This window comes from Bos taurus, chromosome 2 (genome assembly GCF_002263795.3).
Source record: "Bos taurus isolate L1 Dominette 01449 registration number 42190680 breed Hereford chromosome 2, ARS-UCD2.0, whole genome shotgun sequence".
Lineage (NCBI taxonomy): Eukaryota > Metazoa > Chordata > Mammalia > Artiodactyla > Bovidae > Bos > Bos taurus.
In genome coordinates, this window is record NC_037329.1 from 26,471,670 (window position 1) to 26,497,748 (window position 26,079).

Below are 26,079 nucleotides of genomic sequence, written 5' to 3' on the forward strand. Positions count from 1 at the left end.
AAAACATAACAATATCAAAAGCTAAAGTTCTGTTAAGACAACTCATTCTAATAGTTATCTTGGCGGAATTTAACATTTATCTTTAAATCTGGGCCCAATCAGTTTATATTTCAATAGGAAACCTCCAGTGAAAACACAGATTTAATACTGACAAATAATGTTTCAGAAGGATTGCTTTCTTTTCTTTTTAAACCATGGTTTACTAAAATATTGAACTACTAAAGTTTTGGGGTACTCCTAAATAGCAAGTGCTATATTTTTCATGAGTTCAAACTAGAACCTTTGATAAACTAACTGAATCCCTTTGAAGAAAAACAAAGTATCTTCTTTGACTAATCTATCCTTTCTTGCTTACAAATTTTTACTACTTTTATTACTTTCCTTACAAAAAATGACACAGCGCTTAAATTTTTTCAATGAGTAAAGCTTGAGGGATTTCTTGTTTTAATACAGAAAAGTTACCATTGTTCAAATTAAATATTTAAACAAACCTTGAACTGCCAGAGTGCTAGCGCCAGCAGATGGCTCTTGTATACCGTATACAAGTTTATCCTCAGGATATGTAAGTCCAGAGCTCTTCAAAGCTATAAGGTATTTTTCATGACTCTTCCTTGCACAAGCATTTTCTCCAAGACCTAATATTTAAAGTACATTTAAAAGTCAGAAAAAAAAAATATTCCATTCAAAACATAAATACAGCCACCTCAATAAATAATGTATACACATATAAAATAGATGACTATTCTTTTTTTTTTTTTTTTTAGATGACTATTCTAATTGGAGGGGAAACCCTAGAATGAATAATATAAAATAGCTATCAGACATTTCTGTGCTCATGTTTGGCATTAATTATGTACAGCATGTTTATGGCAAATAATGAAATCCAGTAAGCAGTTGAGCATCTTAAAGATGCCAGAGATTATATACAAAACACAGGGGGTTCAAAGATTGATAAAACATGATTCCTATCTTCAAGGAACTTTTATTGTACAGAAAGGCAGATAATATGGTTAAGTGACAAATCTGCAGCAGACTTCACCATTTGGTTTCACAATCTGTGCTCTTATAATACCATGCAACCAGACCCAAAGCAAAGTTTTTGGAAAGGCTTCCTAGGGAAAAAGAGTGGAATTTTCAAATATTATAACTGAGACTATTCTTAATTTCTGTTTTGCCAAGCATAAAATGTTTTTATAATGACACTGAAGTAATTAAAAGCATAACTTGTACAGAAGTATCACTTAAAACAAATTTATTCCAAAATTTTGAGAAGTTTAGGTTCTAGAATTAACAATCCTAGACATTTCATTTAGCATTTGATCATATTAATGCCAAGTTTGTCTTCTACTTTGATTCCTAATATATTATGGAGAATAGAAGAATAATAAAAGAAAAATACTGACATTTAAAAGTTCTTTAAAAGAAAAAATTATTTTCTGAAAGCCAAGTTACCATGTCATTTGCCACCTCTTAATCTGAGAAGCCTGGCGGGCTACTGTCTATAGGGTGACAAAGAGTCAAGACACAATTGAGTGACTAAGCAAACAGACACACACACACACACACACACACACACACACACACACACACACGGAGACTATACATCTTTAATTAAGGTTTCAATCTCTCTGATTATAAAAATATATAGTAAATGAGTTTGTTTAATATTTGCTGAGCTTTCCTCAATTTCCTCTCTCTGCTACTCTCAACACTTAGAATAGCTTTGTTTATTTAAATCTCTGCCCAATCTCTGGTCTAATTTAAAAAAAAACAAAAATGAAAATAAAACTTTCAGCACAGATTAGACACGAATACATCTATCCTTCAAGTCCAAAATTAAAAACAACCACAGTTTATAAAAAATAAAGGACTTCAAGGGTCCTACATAAGAAATGACTAAATATCTTCTGAATAATAAAAATCATGTGTTTATCTCGGTAACAATAAATGAAATTTTTGCAATACTTTTAATTAACAAAATATATTTCAGAGACTTCCCTAGTGGTCCGGTGGTTACGAATCCCTGCTTCCACTGCAGGGGGTGCAGGTTCACTCTCTGGTCATGGAACTAAGATTCCGCATCCCATGCAGTGTGGCCAAAAGCACACAAACTTTCCTTTAATTATTTCTTAATTAAGTTGAACATATTTTCCTTTAACTTCTTGAACATATATGTAATAGTTTTTTAATCTCTTTATCTACTAAATCCAACATCTAGGCCATTTCAAGGTCAATTTCTATTAGTGTCCTTTTTCTTAGTTACACTGCACAATTTCTTATTTTTTTGTATGTCTAACAGTTTTTATTGTATATTGGACATTCTGATGACACATTATCAAAGATTCTGGGTTCTGCTATCTTCCTTTGAAGAGTGTTAATTTTAATTCTGCAAGACTTACAGCTTGATCACATAGAATTTCTGAAGACTCAGTTTTAGTTTGTAAGGGGCAAATCTCTTACTATTATACAGTGGAAGTAACAAACAGATTCAACAGATTAGATCTGAGAGACAGAGTGCCTGAAGAACTATGGATGGAGGTTCGTGACACTGTACAGGAGGCAGCAATCAAGACCATCCCCAAGAAAAAGAAATGCAAAAAGGCAAAATGGTTGTCTGATGAGGCTTTACAAAGAGCTGATAAGAGAAGAGAAAGCCAAAGGAGAAAAGGAAAGATATACCCATTTGAATGCAGAGTTCCAAACAACAGCAAGGAGAGATAAGAAAGCCTTCCTCAGTGATCAATGCAAAGAAATAGAGGAAAACAATAGAATGGAAAAAAACTAGAGATCTCTTCAAGAAAATTAGAGATAACCTATGGAACATTTCATGCAAAGATGAGCACAATAAAGGACAGAAATGGCATGGACCTAACAGAAGCAGAAGATATTAAGAAGAGGTGGCAAGAATACACAGAAGAACTATACAAAAAAGATTTTCATGACCCAGATAACCACAATGGTGTGATCACTCCCCTAGAGCCAGACATCCTGGAATGTGAAGTCAAGTGGGCCTTAGGAAGCATCACTTTGAACAAAGCTAGTGGAGGTGATGGAATTCCAGTTGAGCTATTTCAAACCCTTAAAGATGATGCTGTGAAAGTGCTACACTCAGTATGCTAGCAAATTTGGAAAACTCAGCAGTGGCCACAGGACTGGAAAAGGTCAGTTTTCATTCCAATCCTTAAGAAAGGCAATGTCAAAGAATGCTCAAACTACTGCACAATTACACTCATCTCACACGCTAGCAAAGTAATGCTCAAAACTCGCAAAGCCAGGCTTCAACAGTACGTGAACCGAGAACTTCCAGATAGTCAAGCTGGATTTAGAAAAGGCAGAGGAACCAGAGATCAAATTGCCAAGATCATTAAAAAAGCAAAAGAGTTCCAGAAAAACATCTACTTTTGTTTTACTGATTACGCCAAAGCCTTTGGCTGTGTGGATCAAAACAAACTGTGGAAAATTCTTAAAGAGATGGGAATACCAGACCACCTTACTTGCCTCCTGAGAAATCTGCATGCAGGTCAAGAAGCAACAGTTAGAACTGGACATGGAACAACAGATTGGTTCCAAATCAGGAAACGAGTACGTCAAGGCTATATACTGTCATCCTGCTTATTTAACTTATATGCAGAGAATATCATGCAAAATGCCAGCCTGGATGAAGCACAAGCTGAAATCAAGATTGCCAGGAGAAATATCAATAACCTCAGATATGCAGATGAAACCACCCTTATGGCAGAAAGTGAAGAAGAACTAAAGAGCCTCTCAATGAAAGTGAAAGAGAAGAGAGTGGAAAAGTTGGCTTAAAGCTCAACATTCAGAAAACTAAGATCGTGGCATCCAGTCCCATCAATTCATGGCAAATAGATGGAGAAACAGTGGAAACAGTGACAGACTTTATTTTGGAGGGCTCCAAAATCACTGCAGATGGTGATTGCAGCCATGAAATTAAAAGATGCTTTGCTCCTTGGAAGAAAAGCTATGACCAACCTAGACAGTATATTAAAAAGCAGAGACATTACTTTACCAACAAAGGCCCATCTAGTCAAAGCTATGGTTCTTCCAGTAGTCATGTACGGAATGAGAGTTGGACTATAAAGAATACTGAGCACCGGAGAACTAATGCTTTTGAAATGTGGTGTTGGAGAAGATTCTTGAAAATCCCTTGGACTGCAAAAAGATCAAACCAGTCCATCCTAAAGGAAATCAGTCCTGAATATTTATTGGAAGAACTAATGTTGAAGTTGAAACTCCAATACATTGGCCACCTGATGAGAAGAACTGACTCACTGGAAAAGACTCTGATGCTGGGAAAGACTGAAGATAGGAGGAGAACGGGACGACAGAGGATGAGATGGTTGGATGGCAAAACCGAAGTGATGGACATGAGTTTGAGTAGGATCCAGGAGTTGGTGATGGACAGGGAAGCCTGAAGTGCTGCAGTCCATAGGGTCGCAAAGAATCGGACATGACTGAGTGACTAGACTGAACTGAACTGAAGGGGCAAATTTATGGAAAGCCCAAGATTCTTTGGGCTTCCCTCGTAGCTCAGATGGTAAAAAAATCTGCCTATAATGCAGGAGACCCGGGTTTGATCCCTGGGTTGAGAAGATTCTCTGGAGAAGGGAATGGCAACCCAATCCCTTTCTTTCCCAAGTATTCTTGCCTGGAAAATTCCATAGACAGAGTAGTCTGGCAGACTACAGTCCATGAGGTCGCAAAGAGTCGGACACAACAGAACAACTCACACTTTCACTTTCAAGATTCTTTAAAAGCCCTGTAAATTGGCAGGAATAATCTCCAAACTCTGTCAGGGTTCTAGGCTTCATTAAGACTGACCTGGAGTAGAACTTACTCTAAGGTATATGGCCTTCTGGTGTGTCAACTTGATGCCTAGCTTATTAATAAGGTCTCTCCAGTTCGGTTGAGCTGATACTCCAGTGTCTCCCAACACTGCCTAATTTCCATTATCTCTATTATATTTATCTTCACTATCTGCCATTAACCCCACAGCCCTCTTTAGTAAGTCTTAGGTAGTCTCATCCTGTATGTGTGTATCTCAGTTCTCAGCCAAGCACTTTCAGGTTCCTCATACATCTGACCCACAAATTCTTGCTATTCTGCACCAAAGATTCCACAGGCTCCAACTGCTTCAGCTGCCCTAAACTGTGACCTCTGCCCCCTTAACTCAGCTGGACCACCACACTCTGCTTCAATGCCAGCCCTCCCCGTTAGTCAGAAAGTTTTCCCCAGAGAGAGATTCAGAGAATTGTGAGGCCCACCTCTTGCTTTTTGTTTCTCTCAAAGGTTTACAGTCTTGTGTTTCCTGTTGTCTAATGTCTGAAAACAACTGCCTCACATTTTTTTTCCAGTTTTATGTTATGACATAAGGGCTAGCAATTTTTTGGTATGGAGGTTTTGTTAATGTCACCTCCCCTCACTAGACCATAAGTTTTGTAAGGGCAGGGATAGGAATATTTGGTTTACTATGTACCTTCCCCACCCAAGCTCTAATATATAGCCCAAAGCCAATCAGATGAGACTATCTATAAATAACATGTAATTAACAATACACATAAAAACTTCACCACTCTAAAGAAGGAAGATAAATTTCAATTTTCAAAACATGCTGTTCATAAAGAACATTATTTAAAAGCACAAAGAACATTATTTAAAATATTCATAAGATTTTAAAATAATTGATATATTTACCAAACGACAAATTTGAGCTAAGTTACCAAGATGTAAAAACTATTTTATATTACAGTACAAACATATTTAACAACTTTAAGTTTCATAATTTAAATTCTACATCACTATAAACTCCGGGGTTTTTCTACATCACTATAAAATCCCACACAAAAGTTTAGGGATACCAAACATGAAGACACAAGAATGATGGCTGTTATTGTTTGGAGAAAGGGAGGTAAAGTATAATTACAAATATGTCACACCAAACTTGGGAAGTCTGGGTTCTAGTCCCAACTCCAAAATCAGTTAATTGTGATGTCTTGAATTGGTCATTTAATTTTTCTGGGGTTCAGTTTCTTTATCCATAATATAAGAAGTATTCTCAATAACTTTTAGCTTTAGCATTCTACTAAAATAATCTACATTTTAAGTTTTAAAATACATAATTTTTCATTATTATAATAATGTAAGTAAATTTTAACTTTCTTCCCTTTGAAATTTTACTCACCAGAAGTCAGATCTTTGTAGTTTTGTTGGTTTGTTAAAACCTGAGTAAGAACAGATCGCATTGCTCCTCCCATTTTAGTTAGATCTTCTAAAAAGGAAATTTGAGGTTCCAAAAGCTGAAGGACTTTATTAAGGTCTTTCTCTGATGGAACATCAGCTGCTAAAAAAAAAAAAAAAAAAAAGCAATCAATTTTCTTTAAAATATTTTGCTAAGAATAATATTTTATTCCCTTAAAAACACAGTAACTCAGATAACAGCATTTTATAATCAAAAAGTTAATTTAAGAACTCTTCAGAAAGCAGGCACCTACTCAGCACCTAGCTAGGGCAGACTTGTTTAGGAATTCAGTCCTCTAAGAAAAGACTGATGGAGAAAAGAGATGACTTCATAAGGTACTAGATGTCCCAAGTAGCTCAGACAGTAGAGAATCTGTCTACAATGCAGGAGACATGGGTTCAATCCCTGGGTCAGGAAGATCCCCTAGAGAAGGAAATGGCAACCTACTCCAGTATTCTTGCCTAAAGAATTCCATGGAGAGAGGAGCCTGGTGGGCCACAGTCCATGGGGTCACAAAGAGTTAGAAATGACTAAGAGACTTTCTCACTCACTCACTCACTCACTCACAAAGTATTAATCACTTAATCTGTGTAAAATGCATTCAACTTAGGGTTCTATACTTAACAGATATATACATGTAATCAAAAGATCATCTCAAAATTAGATGAACAGAGTTCAAGAAAAAGTTAAGATTACTCTCTAAAACAAAACAAGACAGAAATCAAATATATTCAGATAGTATAAGAATATTAGGACAAAAATATGTCAGTTCTAAATTAAAATCTGTGTAGCAAATAACCCATCCTTTATCATATTCCAAAAATACAGACTCATGTTAGCTAAAGGTCAAAGCAACTAATTAGAAAAATATGAATGTTTTTACTAAAACAATTTTAAAATACCAGGCAAGATACGCTGGTAAGAGGGGAAGAGAAGAAATCTAGAAATCTAGCAACTTAAAAAGAATAGTTAAGAGGAAAAGAAAAAAAAGATGTCTTAGAAAAACTGAGGTCTAAAAGAAAGACATGAAGAGAGAGATTTAGAGCTTAATCATAACTGGTTAAAAGAAGAATGCATATAAGGGAGCTAACAGGGGGCTTCTGTGCCCAAAAAAGGAGATATCAAGTTCTTTAAACATTTATTGAGTATCTACTTTATGACCAGCACTGAGAAGCAAAACTAAGTAAGACGTAGTTCCTAACCCCAAGGAACCCTCAACCTAGTTAAAAGATAATCTGTGAATAAAATTCCAGATAACTCTGAGTCATGGAATCCAAGCCAAAAACCTTACTTTCTCAGTGGAAAACCATACTGTGTATTATTCTTCTTTCTGTTCTCCCCAATGACTTATTAGTAGAAATTTAATTAACATTTGTTTTTTATTTCCAGGGGCTCTAACACAGGCTCTGACAGAAAGGATGGTAGGGTGAAATGGAAAATAGAACTCCAGGTAACTGTCCAACCATGAAATTATCTCAGCTTCCATTATCTCACATTAGATGATTTCAAGTACTCTCTTTTATCTTTTTTTTTTCTCTTTAATTTCAAACAGTGATCTATACACAAATGAATGCAGTAGTTTACTTTTGCACAGACATAAGAAATTAATGCTGAGTACAAGCAGTAATACAGAGAGGAAAACTTCATGAACCTAAGTTCACAAAATTCATCTTAAAACAAAAAAAGTGCTTCCATTCATTCCTTTATGTTTTCGGGTAATGGTAACATAATTATCAAAGCTATGTACCCATGTCATCCACCTCTTGTAACTGTTAAGTGTCACCAAGGAAAATATAAATATAATATATACTCTTATATTAATTATTCTTTGATTAAACTAATGGTAAGCTTTAAGATTTGCATAATGTGATTTCTACCTATTATTTTTCTAAAATAGGACACTTGCAGCATAAAATGTGAATATCCAAAAAAATCTGTTAACTAACATATGTGAAATGAAATGGAAAGAAATTTCAATAACCCTGCTGGTCTCCAGTTCCTTCATTCCAAAGAGAAAGCAGTTTGGGACTAAATCAAAACAATATTCCTTTCTCTATTTTAATGCATACCAGAAGTATTTGACAAAAGACTGTATATTCTGCTTAAAATGTAGAAGTGAGGAACTATAAGCATTTGCTCACAATGCAAATAACATAATAGTTTTAGAAATGCTGACGATACCATAATTCTTCACACTTCTAGATGCAAGAGAGAAGATAAACATGTGTGCCATAGTTTCAAATTGGATTTAAGATTACTTACAGTATTAAATAATCTAAAAGCTCTAAAAGTAATGCAAATGGAGTCCTTTAAATGATAAAAATGCAAGTATCTCTAGAAAGGCAAAAGACATCATAAAAAGTTAATGTTTGGTTCATACCACTAATTGATACCTGTAATTCACAATGTCAGATTAAGAACTTTAATAAATGATATCTAAATCGAGACATTTAACTAAAGCATATTAATCAAGATTGTGACTACATCTTAAAAAGTAAGAATAATATTGGTAATTTGCATGTTTCTTTTCTCTTTTCAATACAATCAGGATGCTCACAGATATACATTCTACCAACAATATGGGAATAAGCAATTTGTTCCCTAAGTTGTTATATACAGAAGGGAATAAATATATATACCTCTACAAAAAAGGAGGAGGGAAAGAGATTGGTGAAATAGTTTATCTCCTAAAAATCTAAGTTAAAGTCAAACACTTTCAGGACTTCTTAATTCTGCTCTATCACAATATAATCACAAATTAAATCACTTCAATCCCATAAAATAATTATTTCCTCTTCTCCAGAAGGCCAAATAAGTTTGATCAGAGACATTTACAACCGAGCAAAAGAGATTGCCACATTCTGCCTACTACAAGGTATCTATGAAGTCATATAATTGATATTTAGTGTGCCTTTATTTAGTATATCATAGTTATCACATAAAAAACATTAAGCCAAAAAAAAAAGGTATCTGAAAAAATTCACCTCATTGTTAGTGCTAAACTTTATTAATTGAGAACTTAAAAAGAGTACTAACAAAAAGTGGATTAAACATACCTGGTTCATTATAGCCTTCTCTTAAATACTGAATAAGACAAAAAATAAATCTTGGAAGAACAAATTCAGACATCATCAGTAAGTCTTTGGGGACACAAGGAATATTTGAACTTGATTTAATTTGATGCCTTTTGCAAAACCTGTAATAGGAAAAAGAAAAAAAAATTAATGGTGCTGTCAAATCTGCTAAGAATATATTAATTCTATTTACAATATCCATAAAAAGAATGTGGGCCAATATCAAAAGGAACGTATTACTCTTTTTATGATTTTAAGGCACCAAGTTAAAAGAATATAGTTTTAACTGGTCTTTAAATAAAAATTGGCACTGAGGAAGATTTCTTCCTAATAAGACATCATACCAGTTACATTTCAACTAGAATACAAAAAGTAAATCTTGTTACTGACTTTATACATTTTAACTGCAATTTATTAGTTTCAAGGATTAATTTATTACTTTCACTCTTTATAAATCATTAAATACAAACTGATTATTTCCCAAACTTGGGAATTATAAACTTGGAATTATTTTAAAAACTTGCATTTTTCATTCCTTAACTATTTTGAACTTATTGCATTAATGAGTAGATAAGTGATACAAATACTTAAAGTTTATTTGAAAAGTATATACACTTAAGTATGCACATTTCTTCTGATCTTATACTAATTTTAAAGTATGACTGGTATATTTGAGCAAAACTGAAGTAAACTATATTTATAATCTGGGTAGTCATAAATAAGCTATTTTGTGACCAAACACAAAATAAACACACTAAACATAAAACATACCTAGAAAGAAACTTATTACAACAGATGGAGAAACTATTTTAGCTGAAAAACATAAAAAATCTGAACAGAGAAAAACCACATTCCCTTAAAAAAAAAAAAAGTCTCTCCCACCAAACGCAATGACATTAGATTTAAATTTCAATGGGACTAATCACAAACTAATTCTAAAGTTCAAATGGAAAATCATATGTGTGAAAGAAAATAAGTAAAACGTCTTACAAAATGATTAATGACAGTGACCTACACTTTAAAACATAGGACAAATCCAATATAATTTAAAATATGTGTAATGTCTCTATATTGACCCATATGAGAAAAGAATCAAAAAGAGTGGATATATGCATATATATATAACTGATTCACTTTGCTGTTAACTATACTCCAATAAAAGAATTTTTTAATAAAAACAAAATAAAATCTGTGATATTATGTTATCAATAAACCACAATGGATTCCAGAAACAGACTATGTAATGCCTAAGTCAATTAATGTGGGGGGGTAGAAGATTTTCAATAAATTGCTAAAGGACTAATTGATTACACGCAGGAAATAAATTTGATCCTTATCCTATACCATATACAAACTATATTCCACATAGATGAAAAATCAAGCAGGAAAAAATTTACCAGAAAGAAAATAAACTATTACTTATATTATCTCAAAGAACAAAAGTCAAAGTAAGATTTAAAAACAAAAGTCATAGAAGAAAGATAAAAATTGGCTACACAAATTAAAAGTTTCTATGCAGAAAACAATTACAAACTGGAAAAAACATTTATAACATATACAAGATTAATATCTATGATCTTTAAACTCTTGAAAAATGGGTTAAAAAGAAAGTAATTCATAAAAAAATCATCCAAGGTCATGGGCAATTCACAAAACTGAATGACCAACAAACATATGAAAAGATGTTCAAGTTCTGCAGTAATCAAATGAATTAAGTTTATTAAAACAAAAAATGAGCAATTAGAAAATCTCCATTTTGTGATACCTATAAAATAACTGACCCATGGAATGGAGTCATTAAAGAAAGGCTTAAAGAAAAATTTACCACTTAGAGAACAGACTGTTACATCCATATCAATCTTAGTATCACCACAGGAGAGGAAAAAAAAAATCAGATGCTGTGATGCTTCTGAAGTACACAGTGCCATTTACAAAGAGTTTTTACCAAACAAGTTGAACCTAAATGACACTAGAGCTAAGTAGTGAAGTCTCTAGAGCTAAGAGATAAAGAAATAAGTTAAATGACACCGTAAGAAAGCAAATAGAAAAATCATGAAAGTAGAACATTATATAGGACAACTGACTCCACTGCAACTGATCACAGCAACCTGTCAGTGGCTGAGAGGAAAAGGAGGTAGAAGGAGCACCAGTTAAAGAGCTTGAAAGGCCCAGTAGCCAAATGTAACATGTGAACGGATTCTAACCTAAACCAACTTGAAAAAGGCATTTTTTAGAAAACAGAAGTCCAATTAAGAACTGAGTACTAGTTTGTTAAACAATTTTATTAGGTAACATAAATGGCATTGTGGTTATGTAAGTAAATGTTGATGGATATTTAACAGTAATAAGGAATTAACTTTGTTTAGGTATGACAACAGCATTGTGGTTATCACTGAATAGAACAGTCCTATCTTTTACATACCTCTATATAAATGTTTATGAATAAAATGCTACAATGTATGAGATTAGCTTCAAAATAATTTGATTGTGTAAAGGAAAATAAGTAGGAGTATACAAAGCCCAGCTTGAGCTGTTAACTGTAGAAACTGGGAGACTGATAAGGGGTTTTGTTATATTATACTTATTAAGCAGAATGTGGGCCAGTGTCAAAGCCAATAAAGTACCACCACTTTCAGATTTTTAAGACATCAAGAAAAAAGAATGTAGTTTTAATTGGTCCTTAACAAAACATCACCAAAGGAGTTTTTTCCTAATAAAATATTGTTATCAATTAAGTGACACTCACTGCTTTTAGACCTGTATGAAATTTTCTCCACTAAAAGGCTAAAAAAATTTTTTAAGAAAGAAAATGCATTTTTTAAAAGATGAATACTGAAGCATACTGGGGGGTGATCAAATATGTTTGGGATTTGTTTCAAAACACTTTGGCAAAACAGAAAAAAGGCAAAGGAGGCAAACGAGTCAAAAATCTTGATAAACATTGAGTCCAATGATGGGTTGCTGCTGCTGCTGCTGCTAAGTCGCTTCAGTCGTGTCCGACTCTGTGCCACCCCATAAACAGCAGCCCATCAGGCTCCTCCGTCCCTGGGATTCTCCAGGCAAGAACACTGGAGTGGGGTGCCATTGCCTTCTCCAATGATGGGTTATGGAGGTTCAAAGTTCTATCTTTAACTTTGTGTATGGTTGAAATTTTTGATAACATAAAAATGTTTTTTCATCTTGCAGATTAGGGAAAATTCACTTTATTAACTCGTTGGAAAGCATGTTCAGAAATTTGTTATCATACACGTGGAAGGGTAAATAGATCCAGTTTTGGATGACATTTTAACAATAGAAGGCAATGGCATCCCACTCCAGTACTCTTGCCTGGAAAATCCCATGGACAGAAGAGCCTGGAAGGCTGCAGTCCATGGGGTCGTTGAGGGACAGACACGACTGAGCAACTTCACTTTCACTTTTCACTTTCATGCACTGGAGAAGGAAATGGCAACCCACTCCAGTGTTCTTGCCTGGAGAATCCCAGGGACCGGGGAGCCTGGTGGGCTGCCGTCTATGGGGTCGCACAGAGTCAGACACGACTGAAGTGACTTAGCAATAGCAATAGCAATTAATACTTGAGGCTTCCCTGGTGGCTCAGACGGTAAAGAATCTGCCTGCAATGCAGGAGACCTGGGTTCAAGCCCTGGGTTGGGATGGTCCCCTGGAGGAGAGCATGTCAACCCACTCCAGTAATCTTGCCTGGAGAATCCCATGGACAGAGGAGACTGGCAAACTACATTCTATGGGTGGCAAAGAGACACAAATGAGCAACAAATGAGTAACAAATAAGCACAGCACAGCATTAACACTTTAGGTATTCATAACTTTAGCTGAGCATCTCTCTTTCTTGTAATTAGATAGAAATAATTCTAAATTTGCAAAAATATATCTACAGATATATTCACTGTACCACAGTTTGCAATGCAAAAAAGTTAGGAATTACTCATGTAATAGAATAAAGATTAACCAAAATTTTGTAGATCAATAAAAAACACTGAATTTGTTATAAAGAATGAGGCAGATCAACAAGTACTGAAGTGGAATTATATCTAAAATAAGTGAGAAAAGAATTGCATACCATACATATATATGTACATATATATATAATAACCTCTTTTATAAATAAAATTTTGGAAAAAGAAGAGAAAAGAAAATGACATCTGTAGGAAGAAAAATACTTAGAGAAATGTACACCAAACTTGGTAGAAATTAACTGAAAATGGGATACAGCATACTTTTACTGTCTACATTAATTGTACCTACAATGTTTAAATTCTGTAAGATAAATATATGTATAACTGTATAATCAAAAGGAAAAAACCTACCCCGAAAATGAACAATAAGTTATGTCATTCATTTGGCTTTAGTTCCACAATTTGAACATTCATTCTTAACCTTTTTTGGCTAATAGACCCTTTTCAGAATCTAATGAAAGTTATAACTCTTTCTTAAGAAAAAAAATACACAAACATACAAAAATAAAACAGAGTGTTCACATACTACTTAAGTTTATCTACCCTTAAAGCAGAGCTTAAAAACATCAGGCCAACAGATTATAGTGTAGAGACAGGTAGACTACCTCAGTCCTCACACAGATAGGTAGGCAGGGTCTGAACAGCCTCCTCAGCTGCTTTTGTTTCCCATCCAAATATCATTTCCATATTTATCATAGAATGAAAAAAGTTGGAAAAAAAAAATTAAGTTACACCCTAAGGGCTTCCCTGGTAGCACAGCTGGTAAAGAATCCTCCTGCAATATGGAAGACCTGGGTTCAATCCCTGGGTTGGGAAGATCCCTGGAGAAGGGAATGGCTACTTGGTCCAGTACTCTGGCCTGGAGAATTTCATGGACCGGATAGTCCATGGGGTCGCAGAGTCAGACAGGGCTGAGCAACTTTCACTTTTCACTTTCACTGTTCATTACACCTAAAAGTCTAAATCTTTATTTAAAGGGAAATAGGAACTTAAGATGGGGAAAGCAATGGCACCCCACTCCAGTACTCTTGCCTGGAAAATCCCATGGATGGAGGAGCCTGGTAGGCTGCAGTCCATGGGGTCGCTAAGGGTCAGACACGACTGAGCAACTTCACTTTCACTTTTCACTTTCATCCATTGGAGAAGGAAATGGAAACCCACTCCAGTGTTCTTGCCTGGAGAATCCCAGGGACAGAGCAGCCTGGTGGGCTGCCGTCTATGGGGTCGCACGGAGTCGGACACGACTTAAGTGACTTAGCAGCAGCAGGAACTTAAGAACTTCTTTCAGATGGGGTACATAAAATCTAAGTAAAATCAAAGAAACTTAAAATTCTCCCCTAAACCTAATATAATTTAACTGAAGTGCTTATAAGCATGAATGTAGAAACAGAAAGCTTTCTGTTTACAAAAGAAAGTAATTCAAAAGAGCTACTGAACAGACAGTGAAGAACACTTCAGTTCAGTTCAGTCCCTCAGTCGTGTCCGACTCTTTGCGAACCCATGAATCGCAGCACGCCAGGCCTCCCTGTACATCACCAACTCCAAGAGTTCCCCCAAACCCATGTCCATTGAGTCGGTAATGCCAGCCAACCATCTCATCCTCTGTCGTCCCCTTCTCCTCCTGCCCCCAATCCCTCCCAGCATCAGGGTCTTTTCAAATGAGTCAGCTCTTTGCATCTGGTGGCCCAAGAATTGCAGTTTCAGCTTCAACATCAGTCCTTCCAAAGAATACCCAGGACTGATCTCCTTTAGAATGGACTGGTTGGATCTCCTTGCAGTCCAACGGACTCTCAAGAGTCTTCTCCAACACCACAGCTCAAAAGCATCAATTCTTTGGCGCTCAGCTTTCTTCACAGTCCAACTCTCACATCCATACATGACCACTGGAAAAACCACAGCCTTGACTGGATGGACCCTTGTTGGCAAAGTAATGTCTCTGCTTTTTAATATGCTGTCTAGGTTGGCCATAACTTTCCTTCCAAGGAGTAAGCATCTTTTAATTTCATTGCTACAATCACCATCTGCAGTGATTTTGGAGCCCAGGAAAATAAAGTCAGCCACTGTTTCCACTGTTTCCCCATCTATCTGCTATGAAGTTATGGGACCAGATGCCATGATCTTCGTTTTCTGAATGTTGAGCTTTAAGCCAACTTTTTCACTTTCCTCTTTCACTTTCATCAAGAGGCTCTTTAGTTCTTCTTCGCTTTCTGCCATAAGGGTGGTGTCATCTATGTATCTGAGGTTATTGATATTTCTCCCGGCAATCTTGATTCCAGCTTGTGCTTCTTCCAGCCCAATGTTTCTCATGATGCACTCTGCATAGAAGTTAAATAAGCAAGGTGACAATATACAGCCTTGACGTACTCCTTTTCCTATTTGGAACCAGTCTGTTGTTCCATGTCCAGTTCTAACTGTTGCTTCCTGACCTGCATACAGGTTTCTCAAGAGGCAGGTCAGGTCAGTGTCAATTGAGGAATAACATTTCAACCTGGAACAAAGGTGAAGGAACAGCAAGAATGGTCTAAGCAACTTGGAAACTGAGGTTACAAAAATAACTATAAGATACTATGAGTGTGTGCTAAGTCACTTCAGTCGTGTCCGACTTTGCAACCCCATGGACTGTAGCCCACCAGGCTCCTCTGTCCACGGAATTCTCCAGGCAAGAATACTGGAGTGGGTTGCCATTTCCTTCTCCAATAAGAAACTATGAGATTGACAAACAAAACTGGTTTTTGCATTTTAGTCTGAGAAATAATATGGGGAACTAAAGCATCTTACATATTACACAGCAAGTGCTCAATAAAGGTTTGGTGAAACAAAGATTTAATCTAATAGTAGAATTCCAAAAATGATTTCAAGGGCATCCAATTAAAGAAAAAACAGAATTCATTTAATAATTCCAGTTTTCAAACATCTTTTTAAGAACCACTATATGCCTGGCACTTACGCCTTAGGAATAGAGGCCTTGCTCTCATGCAGCTAACTTTCTTTCGAGGGGAGAAGCGGGTTGAGGCAGAGGATAGAAAAACAAATTAATATGAAAAATAAGCTCTACAAAATAATACCACAGCCTGATTTATAGAACGGATCCATTAGGCACCTTTAAATTGGGTTTGTCAGGGAAGGCCTTTCTGAAGACTTGACATCTGGGCTACAGACCAAATGAAACGAAGGAGCTAGGCTAGGCATACAAAGCTCTGTGGGTTGGGCGTATTGTCAAGAGGTATGACAAATGAGACTACATACAATCAGGTTCTAAAGATCTCTCCCCAGGTGAATAGAAAGAGGGCTCTTAGACAATCGGTATGGCTCCAAAGGAAAAATGGCAGGAAGTAATGTGTTTGCATTTGCAATTCACAGGTCACAGATTTTTTTCTTCAAGGAACCCAACAGTTCTGAATGAGTAAAAAGGTTAAATATTTCTTAGTGAAGCAGGATGTTATGGCAATAAATAGGATAGTCAAATAGAACTGTGGAAACAGTTGATAAAATAGCATCTCCAAATTTTATTTTACCTCAACTTCTTAAAAAATCTTCATTGAACTGACAGAAAATTGCCCAAAAGCAAAGTGTTCAGCTCAATGAAGTATCACAAACTGAACACATCCATGCTAGCAGCAATCAGATCAAGCAACAAAATATTATCAGCATCCCAGAAACCCTCCGTCTGATTCCCCTAATACCAAATTTAAATGACTGAAAACAGAGTTCCTATACACTGAAAAAAAGAGAGGGGGCAGAACAGGACAAGAGGGAAAGGGATAGGATGGCAAGAAAGGAAAAGGACCAGAGGATTTTGGTCATCCATTTGCAAATTACTAAGATTTGGCTGGGGGGAAGAAGGCCAAGGAGAAGCCAGCTCAAATAACTCAACCACATATTTCAAAAATTAGAAAAGCATCTGAGATAAGCTCCCTAAAAATTAGACTGTGGCATGTACATTACGTTCCTAACTCAGCACAAATCACATACAAAGAATAATTTCACATATAATCTAAGGTAATTCATAGAGAGGGCTTTCTTGGTAGCTCAGTGGTAAAGAATCCGCCTGACAATGCAGGAGATGTCCGGGCTGAATTCCTGGACCGGGAATATCTCCTAGAGAAGGAGGGAATATCTCCTAGAGAAGGAAACAGCAACCCACTCCAGTATTCTTGCCTGGAAAATCACAGAGACAGAGTAGCCTGGCAGGCTACAATAAATGGGGTCACAAAATAGAGACACGACTTAGCAACTAAACTTAGCAACTAAACAATGACAATTTATACAGATCCCTAGAAAGACATGCATCCCAAATTAAAAGCCCCTGAAATAATCTCTTCACTTTACAGATAGGGAAATAACAGAAACACTAAATGACCTATCTAATAAAACTGCTAAAAGATTCCTGAAGATCACAAAAGTCATATCATAAAGATATATATGGTATGCAACAAATCTACATACATAATATGACCTCAGTAAAAATATCAATAAAGAATAAACAAGGTGATTCTAAAGTTCCAATGGAAAATTAAAAGCGAAGAATCTTCTGTAAAACAAATGTAATGAGAGTAGAGTAGTTTTATCAGGTACTAATTTATTTTAAGGTTAGAATAATCAAAACAGTGTTGCTGTCCAGCCTTTAGGCAGTTTACATTCTAGAGAGTAGACATTAATGATAAATGCAATTAAGTAAACTATAAAATAAACAAAGAGAGAGTTGGGACAGAAATTCACCTATATGCGTTCGTATCTTGTATCTCTATATTTCTACATCTTTCACAGGCGTGGCTTCAGTAAAGAACAGATTAACCTCATGTCTAAAACTGTTATATTACATGAATAGTTAAGAAATAAAAGGAAACATTTTAAATTCCATCTAGATAGGTTTAATATTATTTACTGGGGCCTAAAGTACTAAAAAAGCAAAAGATTAATGAAAATTATAAGTTCTAATTGGGAAAGAAATACATCAAGGTTGTATATTGTCACCCTGCTTATTTAATTTATAAATAAGCAGAGTACATCATATGAAATGCTTGGCTGGATGAAGCATAAGCCAGAATCAAGATTACTGGTATCAGTAAAGCAATTATCCTTCAATAAAAAATAAACTTTAAAAAATTAAAAATTAAATTAAAAAAAAAAATTATCGGGAAAAATATCAATAACCTCAGATATGCAGATGACACCACCCTTATGGCAGAAAGCAAAGAAGAACTAAAGAGCCTCTTGATGAAAGTGAAAGAGGAGAGTGAAAAAGTTGACTTAAAGCTCAACATTCAGAAAACTAAGATCATGGCATCTGGTCCCATAACTTCACGGCAAATAGATGGGGAAACAATGGAAAACAGTGAGAGACTTTATTTTGTTGGACTCCATTGTGGACAGTGACTGAAGGCATGCAACTAAAAGACACTCCTTTAAAGAAAAGTTATGACCAACCTAGACAGCTATTAAAAAGCAGAGACATTACTTTGCCAACAAAGGTCCATCTAGTCAAGGCTATGGTTTTTCGGGGAGTCATGTACAGATGTGAGAGCTGGACAATAAAAAACGCTGAGCACCAAAGAATTGATGCTAGAGAAGACTCTTGACAGCCCCTTGTACTGAAAGGAGATCAAATCAGTCAATCCTAAACGAAATCAACCCTAAATATTCATTGGAAGGACTGATGCAAGCTGAAGCTCCAATACTCTGGCCACCTGATGTGAAGAGCTGACTCAGTGGAAAAGACCCTGAGACTGGGAAAGAGTGAAGGCAGGAGGAGAAGGGGACGACAGAGGATGAGATGGTTGGATGGCATCACCGACTCAATGGACATGAGTTTGAACAAGCTCCAGGAGATAGTGAAGGACAGGGAAGCCTGGCATGCTGCATTCCATGGGGTCACAGAATCGGACAGGACTGAGTGCCTGAGCAACAAAAAAGTTCTAATTTACTTAAAGAAGGCATATAAGATTAGAAGATTTGAAGGTAAAATTAAAGATGTACACATATTTAACTTTTAAGATAGCAAATAAATTATAAATTGAATGCCTGAAGGCAGAAAGAAAACAATGCAGCACTGGCACATGAAAAGATATTATCAATGGGCATATTAATTACTGTGACTCCCAAAATGGATCAAATATGCTGCTGCTGCTAAGTTGCTTCAATCGTGTCCAACTCTGTGCGACCCCATAGACAGCAGCCCACCAGGCTCTCCCGTCCCTGGGATTCTCCAGGCAAGAACACTGGAGTGGGTTGCCATTTCCTTCTCCAATGCATGAAAGTGAAAAGTGAAAGTGAAGTCGCTCAGTCGTGTCCGACCCTCAGCAACCCCATGTACTGCAGCCTACCAGGCTCCTCCGTCCATGGGATTTTCCAGGCAAGAGTACTGGAGTGGGTTGCCACTGCCTTCTCCGGAATCAAATATATGTGGAATTTAATTCATGACATAGGTAGATTTCAAATCTATGAGAAAAACTTGGCTCACTCAGAGAAATGGTATTGAGATAATTGAATAACCAGACAGTTTAGGGGCAGGAAACAGCATCTCCTAAAATCTTACACCATGATAATAAATAAGACCCATATCAAACTTCTACAGATGAAAAATAACGTTAGTAGCAAAGAAATACACCTGATGGGATAATAGTATATTAGACACTAGAAAGAGAAGATTAATAATTTACTGGCAAAGCAATAAGAAATTATGCAAAATAATTCATGAAGACTGAGAAAAAAGAGCATCTCAGTGAGGAGTGGGATTAAAAACAAGCAATATTGCCTTACACTGGAATCCCAAAAAGAGGAGAAAGAGAAACAGAACAAATATGTGAAGAATGGTCAAATTTTTTCCAAATGTATTGAAAATCATAATATTACAGATCTAAGAACTCACAAAGCAACCAGTATATAAAAGCAGACTTTTCATCAGAAATCACAGAATCTAGAACACAATGGACAAACACATTTAAAGTGCTAAAACAAAATAGCCCTGCAAATCCAGAATTCTTAACATAAAATAACTTTCAAAACTTAGAAATAAAAACTTTTCAGACAAAGTCTAGGAGAATTCATTGTCATTATAAAATTAATTAAATTTTACAAGCAGTCCTATGATAAGCCCATATTTTGAAAAACTTACCCTCCCATCAACAGGCATGTGAGTGACTCATCTTGGAAGTAGACCCTTCAGTCCCAAGAAGCCTTCAGAAGACTATAACCCTAGTCACAATCTTAACTACAACCTCTTGAGAGATACTATACATACAATGCCATAACCACACACCTAGGCCACTTCAGAATCCTCAGTACACAAAAAGTATAAGATAATAAATGTTTGTCATTTTAAACTGCTCAGTTTATAAGTGATTTGTTACAGAGCAGTAGATAACTATTAAAATACTATCAATCAATTACACCTAACAGAACACTACACCCTACAGCAGCTGGACATTCATCTCACCGCTCATAAAATGTGTCTCAAAAATTTCTTTTTAGATTTTTAAGAAGCAAATGGATATTATTAACTCACAGAATTATATAACCAACTTCAGTTCAGTTCAGGCACTCAGTCGTGTCCGACTCTTTGCGACCCCATAGACTGCAGCACACCAGGCTTCCCTGTCCTTCACCAACTCCCAGAACTTGCTCAACTCATGTCCGTTGAGTCGGTGATACCATCCAACCATTTCATCCTCTGTTGTCCCCTTTTCCTCCTGCCTTCAATCTTTCCCAGCATCAGAGTCTTTTCCAATGAGTCGGCTGCTTGCAACAGGTGGTCCAAGTACTGGAGTTTCAGCTTCAGCACCAGTCCTTTCAATGAATATTCAGGACTGATTTCCTTTAGGATTGTCTGACTTAATCTCCTTGCAGTCCAAGGGACTCTCAAGAGTCTTCTCCAATACCACAGTTCAAAAGCATCAATTCTTCAGTGCTCAGCGTTCTTTGAGGTTTAACTCTCATATTTATATATGAATGACTACTGGAAAAACCATAGCTTTGACTAAACGGACCTTTCTCGGCAAAGTAATGTCTCTGCTTTTTAATATGCTGTCTAAGTTGGTCATAACTTTTCTTCCAAGGAGCAAGTGTCTTTTAATTTCATGCCTTCAGTCACTGTCCACAGTGATTTTGGAGCCCAAGGATATAAAGTCTCCCACTGTTTCCACTGCTTCCCCATCTATTTGCCAAGAAGTGATGGGACTGGATGCCATGATCTTACTTTTTTGAATGTTGAGTTTTAAGCCAGTCTTTTCACTCTCCTCTTTCACTTTCATCAAGACACTTTTTAGTTCTTCTTTGCTTTCTGCCATAAGGGTGGTTTCATCTGCATATCTGAGGTTATTGATATTTCTCCCGGCAGTCTTGATTCCAGCTTATGCTTCATCCAGCCCAGCATTTCTCATGATGTACTCTGCATAGAAGTTAAATAAACAGGGTGACAATAGACAGCCCTGACGTACTCCTTTCCCAATTTGGAACCAGTCCATTGTTCCATGTCCGGTTCTAACTGTTGTTTCTTGACTTATATACAGATTTTTCAGGAGGCAGGTAAGGTGGTCTGGTATCCCCATCTCTTTCAGAATTTTCCAGTTTGTTGTGATCCACACAGTCAAAGGCTTTGGCATAGTCAATAAAGCAGAAATAGATGTTTTTCTGGAACTCTCTTGCTTTTCCTATGATCCAACAGATCCCAGAAACCAACTTAAACATCAGATAGTATTTTTAAATAATCATGTATATTTATCAACATATACATTGACTACATTGCACAGAATTAGCACAAGACATATATTTCTAATGCATATACCCACTCTCCATGCCCCTTCTGTTATGAACTGAAATGAGGTCACCTAACATTCATACATTGAAGGCTTAATTTCCAGTGTGACTGTATTTGGAAATAGGACCTTTGGCTAGGTAATTAAAGTTAAATGAAGTCACAGGGTGGGGCCCTAGTCCAATAAGACTGGTGTCCTTATAAGAAGAAAAAGAGACACCAGTAATACAGGTACACAGAAGAAAAACCATATGAAGACACAGAGAGAAAGCGGGCATCTGCAAGCCAAAGAGAGAGGCTTCAGGTGAAATCAAACCCAAACCTGCCAGCATCTTGATCCAGCCTCAAGAAATAAATTTCTGTTATCTAAGCCCCCTAGTCTGTGGTAACATGTTACAGCAGTGAGACTACTACACACCCTCATTAAGACATGATTCCCTGAACACACGATGGAGCCAGGCTTACTGCCAGCACTGAAATTAGTCCAGACCAAAGACTCATGGCAATACTGACAAGCAGAAAATATCAAAAAAGAATATATGGGTCCTACCAACTATGTGGAATTGAAGCATTTTAAACTTATACCATGTAAAGTATGCTCTCGGGCCACACATTAAACTAGAAATCAGTAACAGACATATCTAAAAAAGTCCCCCAAATCTGGAAATTAAATAACACACCTGTAAATAACACATGGACCAAAAAAGAAATAAAACTACACTGGGACAATTTTTTCAAACTTATAGTATTTGCAAAGACCAAATATTTGATAATATACTGCCCTGGTCAGGTGGTAAAGCGACAGACATCCTCACTGTACTGTTGGGAAAGGTGTGAAGTAACACACCAAATATGAGGACTATTAAAGGTATAAACACACAACCATTTGACCCAGTAATCCACAGGTTAGAATCAGGACAGTCTAATTTCTAATCTGGAGCTCTTATCCACCATACCTGTGAAGACATTTTCTCAAACCACAGTTAAAAGAAAGAATTCTCATATGCTGTCCAAGTAAAAGAGATAAACTGGAAGATGTAAGCCAGCCAAAATAATAAAATATTGTAATTCCCTTAGCTTTCAATGGTTTTAAGAAACAAAGAGAATATCAAAAGCAGGGCTAATTCAAAAAGTCTGATCCAACAGTAAGTCTAGACTGGCAACTGGCCAGGGAGCACAGCCTTGGGACCCACTTAATCAGGGGTGATTAACAATCCAGCCTGTGACCCTACCTAATCAGTGACCAAACAGTTGCACCTTCCAGCCAGGGAACAGTCTGCGACCCTGCCTAACTAGAAGCAATTATGGAGCCCAGACAGTGATCCTGCTAGACCGTGAATCCCAGCCAGTAGCCCCACCCACCCAGGGAGCCTAGCTAGTAAATTCATCCAACCACAGGACCGAGCCAGCAGGCCCCTCCCAACCTCAAAGTAAGGACTGCGGTCCTACCTCACTAGACATGCTGAAAGCAAATGCTGCCTGCTAGTATACACTACCAATCGGCCCATCCAGAATCCCAAACTGGGTTGACTAGAGGCGGAGACCACCTCCTCAAATGCACAGATGCCAACACAAGGACAGAAGGATCACGAAGAAATCAAATAAATCTGATACCACTGAAGGAAATTAATAAAGCTCCAATAATGGACCCTGAAGAAACGGAGATCTATGAACTGAATGATAAGAAATTCAAAATAATACTCTTAAAGAAGTTTTGTGAACTATAGAAAATACAAATAAACAATTACGTGAAAACAGAGGAGAAATACATGAATAAAATGAGTTCAAAAAGATACGGAAGGCATCCCTGTGGACCAAACGTAAAGAATCTACCTGCAGGGGTCATGGGTTCAATCCCTGGTCCAGGAAGATCCCACATGCCACAGGACAACTAAGCCTGTGCACCACAACTACTGAGCCAGCATGCAGGAGCCCATGAGCCACAACTACTGAAGCCCACATGCCCAGAGCCCACGTTCCGCCACAAGAGAAGCCATGGCAATGAGGAGCCGGTGCACCCCAAGAAAGAGTAGCCCCTACTCACTACAACTAGAGAAAGTCTGTGCACAACAAACTCAGGGCAACCAAAAATAAAAAGAAAGAAAGAAAGAACTCTTAAAAAAAAAAAGATATGGAAACCATAACTGATGGTCCAATGGTGAAGAATCTTCTTTGCAATGCAGATAACATAAGTTTGATCCCTGGTCCAGAAACCAAGATCCCACATGCCACAGAGCAACTAAGCCTGTGTGCTATAACTACTAAACCCACATTCTCCACTGCCCATGCCCCACAGACAGAGAGCCCACACATGTGACACCTACTGAGCCCACGTGCCACAACTACAGAGTCTGTGTGCTGCAATGAAAGATCCTGCATGATGCAACGAAGATCCCATGTGCTGCAACTAACACCTGACACAACCAAATAAATAAACACATGGAAACCACTTTTTAAAATAAACAGAAATCCTAGAGCTGAACAATATGACTGAACTAAAAAAAATTAAGACAAAACTTCAACAGAAGACTTCAATGAAGCAAAAGAAATCAGTGAACTTGAAGAAAAGTCACCTGAAATTACCCAGTCAGAAGTGCAAAAAGAAATGAGAACTAATGAAGAAAGTCAAAAGGAGGAATGGGACAACATTCAAAGAACAAATATGTGGATTATGGGAATCACAAAAAGAGAGAGAGAAGGGGATCAAAAGTTTAAAGATACAATGGCTGAAAACTTTCCAAGCTGGGGAAATAGATGGACATTCAGATTCATGAGACCCTAAAGCTCCTAAATAGGTTAAGCCCAAAAAGGGCTACATTGAGACACATTATAATTAAGGTACCCAAAGACAAAGAGAGAAATCTGAAAGCTGCAACAGAAAAGTGAATCATCACATAAAGGAGTTCCCATTTCTGCAAGGGGATTTCTCAACAGAAATCTCACAAGCCAGGAAAAAGTAGAGTGAGATATTCAAAATACTGAGAGAAAAAACTGCCAACCAAGAAACTATGCCCAGCAAAACTGCCTTCAGAATTTAAAGAGAGATAAAGATATTCCCAAACACACAGACAAAACCTGAAGGAGATCATCAGTAGATGTAACTTACAAAAAAAATGCTAAAAGGAATTCTTAAACTGGAATGAAAAGATGCTAATAACCTAAAAAACCTATAAATGTGTAAAATTCACCAGTTAAGGTAAATATATAGTCAAAGTCATATTCTCTAATATTGCAAAAGTGGTGTGTAAATCACTTTCAACTCATATGAAAGTTCAAAAAATGAGTGGATTAAAAATAACCATAATTTTAGTAACTGTTAACCAGATGGAAAATATCAAAATCAGATTGATTATATTCTTTGCAGGGAAGATCTATATAGTCAGCAAAAACAAGACCTGGAGCTGACTGTGGCTCAGATCATAAGCTCCTTATTGCAAACTTCAGGCTTAAATTGAAGAAAGTAGAGAAAACCACTAGATCATTCGGGTATGATCTAAATTGAATCCCTTATGATTATACAGAGGAGGTTATGAATAGATTCAAGGGATTAGATCTGGTAAACAGAGTGCCTGAATAACTATGGATGCAGGTTTGTAACACTGTACAGGAGGCAGTGACCAAAACTATCCCAAAGAAAAAGACATGCAAGAAGGCAAAACGGTTGTCTGAGGAGGCTTTACACATAGCTGAGAATAGAAGAGAAGAAAAAGGCAAGGAAAAAAGAGAAAGATATGCCCAACTGAATGCAGAGTTCCAGAGAATAGAAAGGAGAGATAAGAAAGCATTAAGTGAACAAGACAAAGAAATAGAGGAAAACAATAAAATGAGAAAGACAAGATCTCTTCAAGTAAACTGGAGATACCAAGGAACATTTCAAGCAAAGACGAGCACAACGAAGGACAGAAATGGTAAGGACCTAACAAAAGCAGAAGAGATTAAGATTCTCTTACCAAATTCTACCAAACAGTTAAAGAAGAATTAATATCAATCCTTCTCAAATTCTTACAAGTATTTAAGGAAAGA

At 36.6% G+C, this 26,079-nt stretch overlaps 1 protein-coding gene across 1 annotated transcript in view; it reads right to left on the bottom strand.

Moving 5' to 3' along the window:
• Positions 1 to 26,079, bottom strand: part of UBR3 (ubiquitin protein ligase E3 component n-recognin 3) — a 205,240-nt gene that overhangs the window by 159,309 nt on the left and 19,852 nt on the right. Inside the window, exons 2-4 of the mRNA XM_059878117.1 lie at positions 9,313 to 9,452; positions 6,200 to 6,358; positions 492 to 635 (exon numbers count right to left, since the gene is read on the bottom strand). Coding sequence (XP_059734100.1) covers positions 492 to 635; positions 6,200 to 6,358; positions 9,313 to 9,452 — 443 coding nt within the window. The remainder of the gene's footprint in view (positions 1 to 491; positions 636 to 6,199; positions 6,359 to 9,312; positions 9,453 to 26,079) is intronic.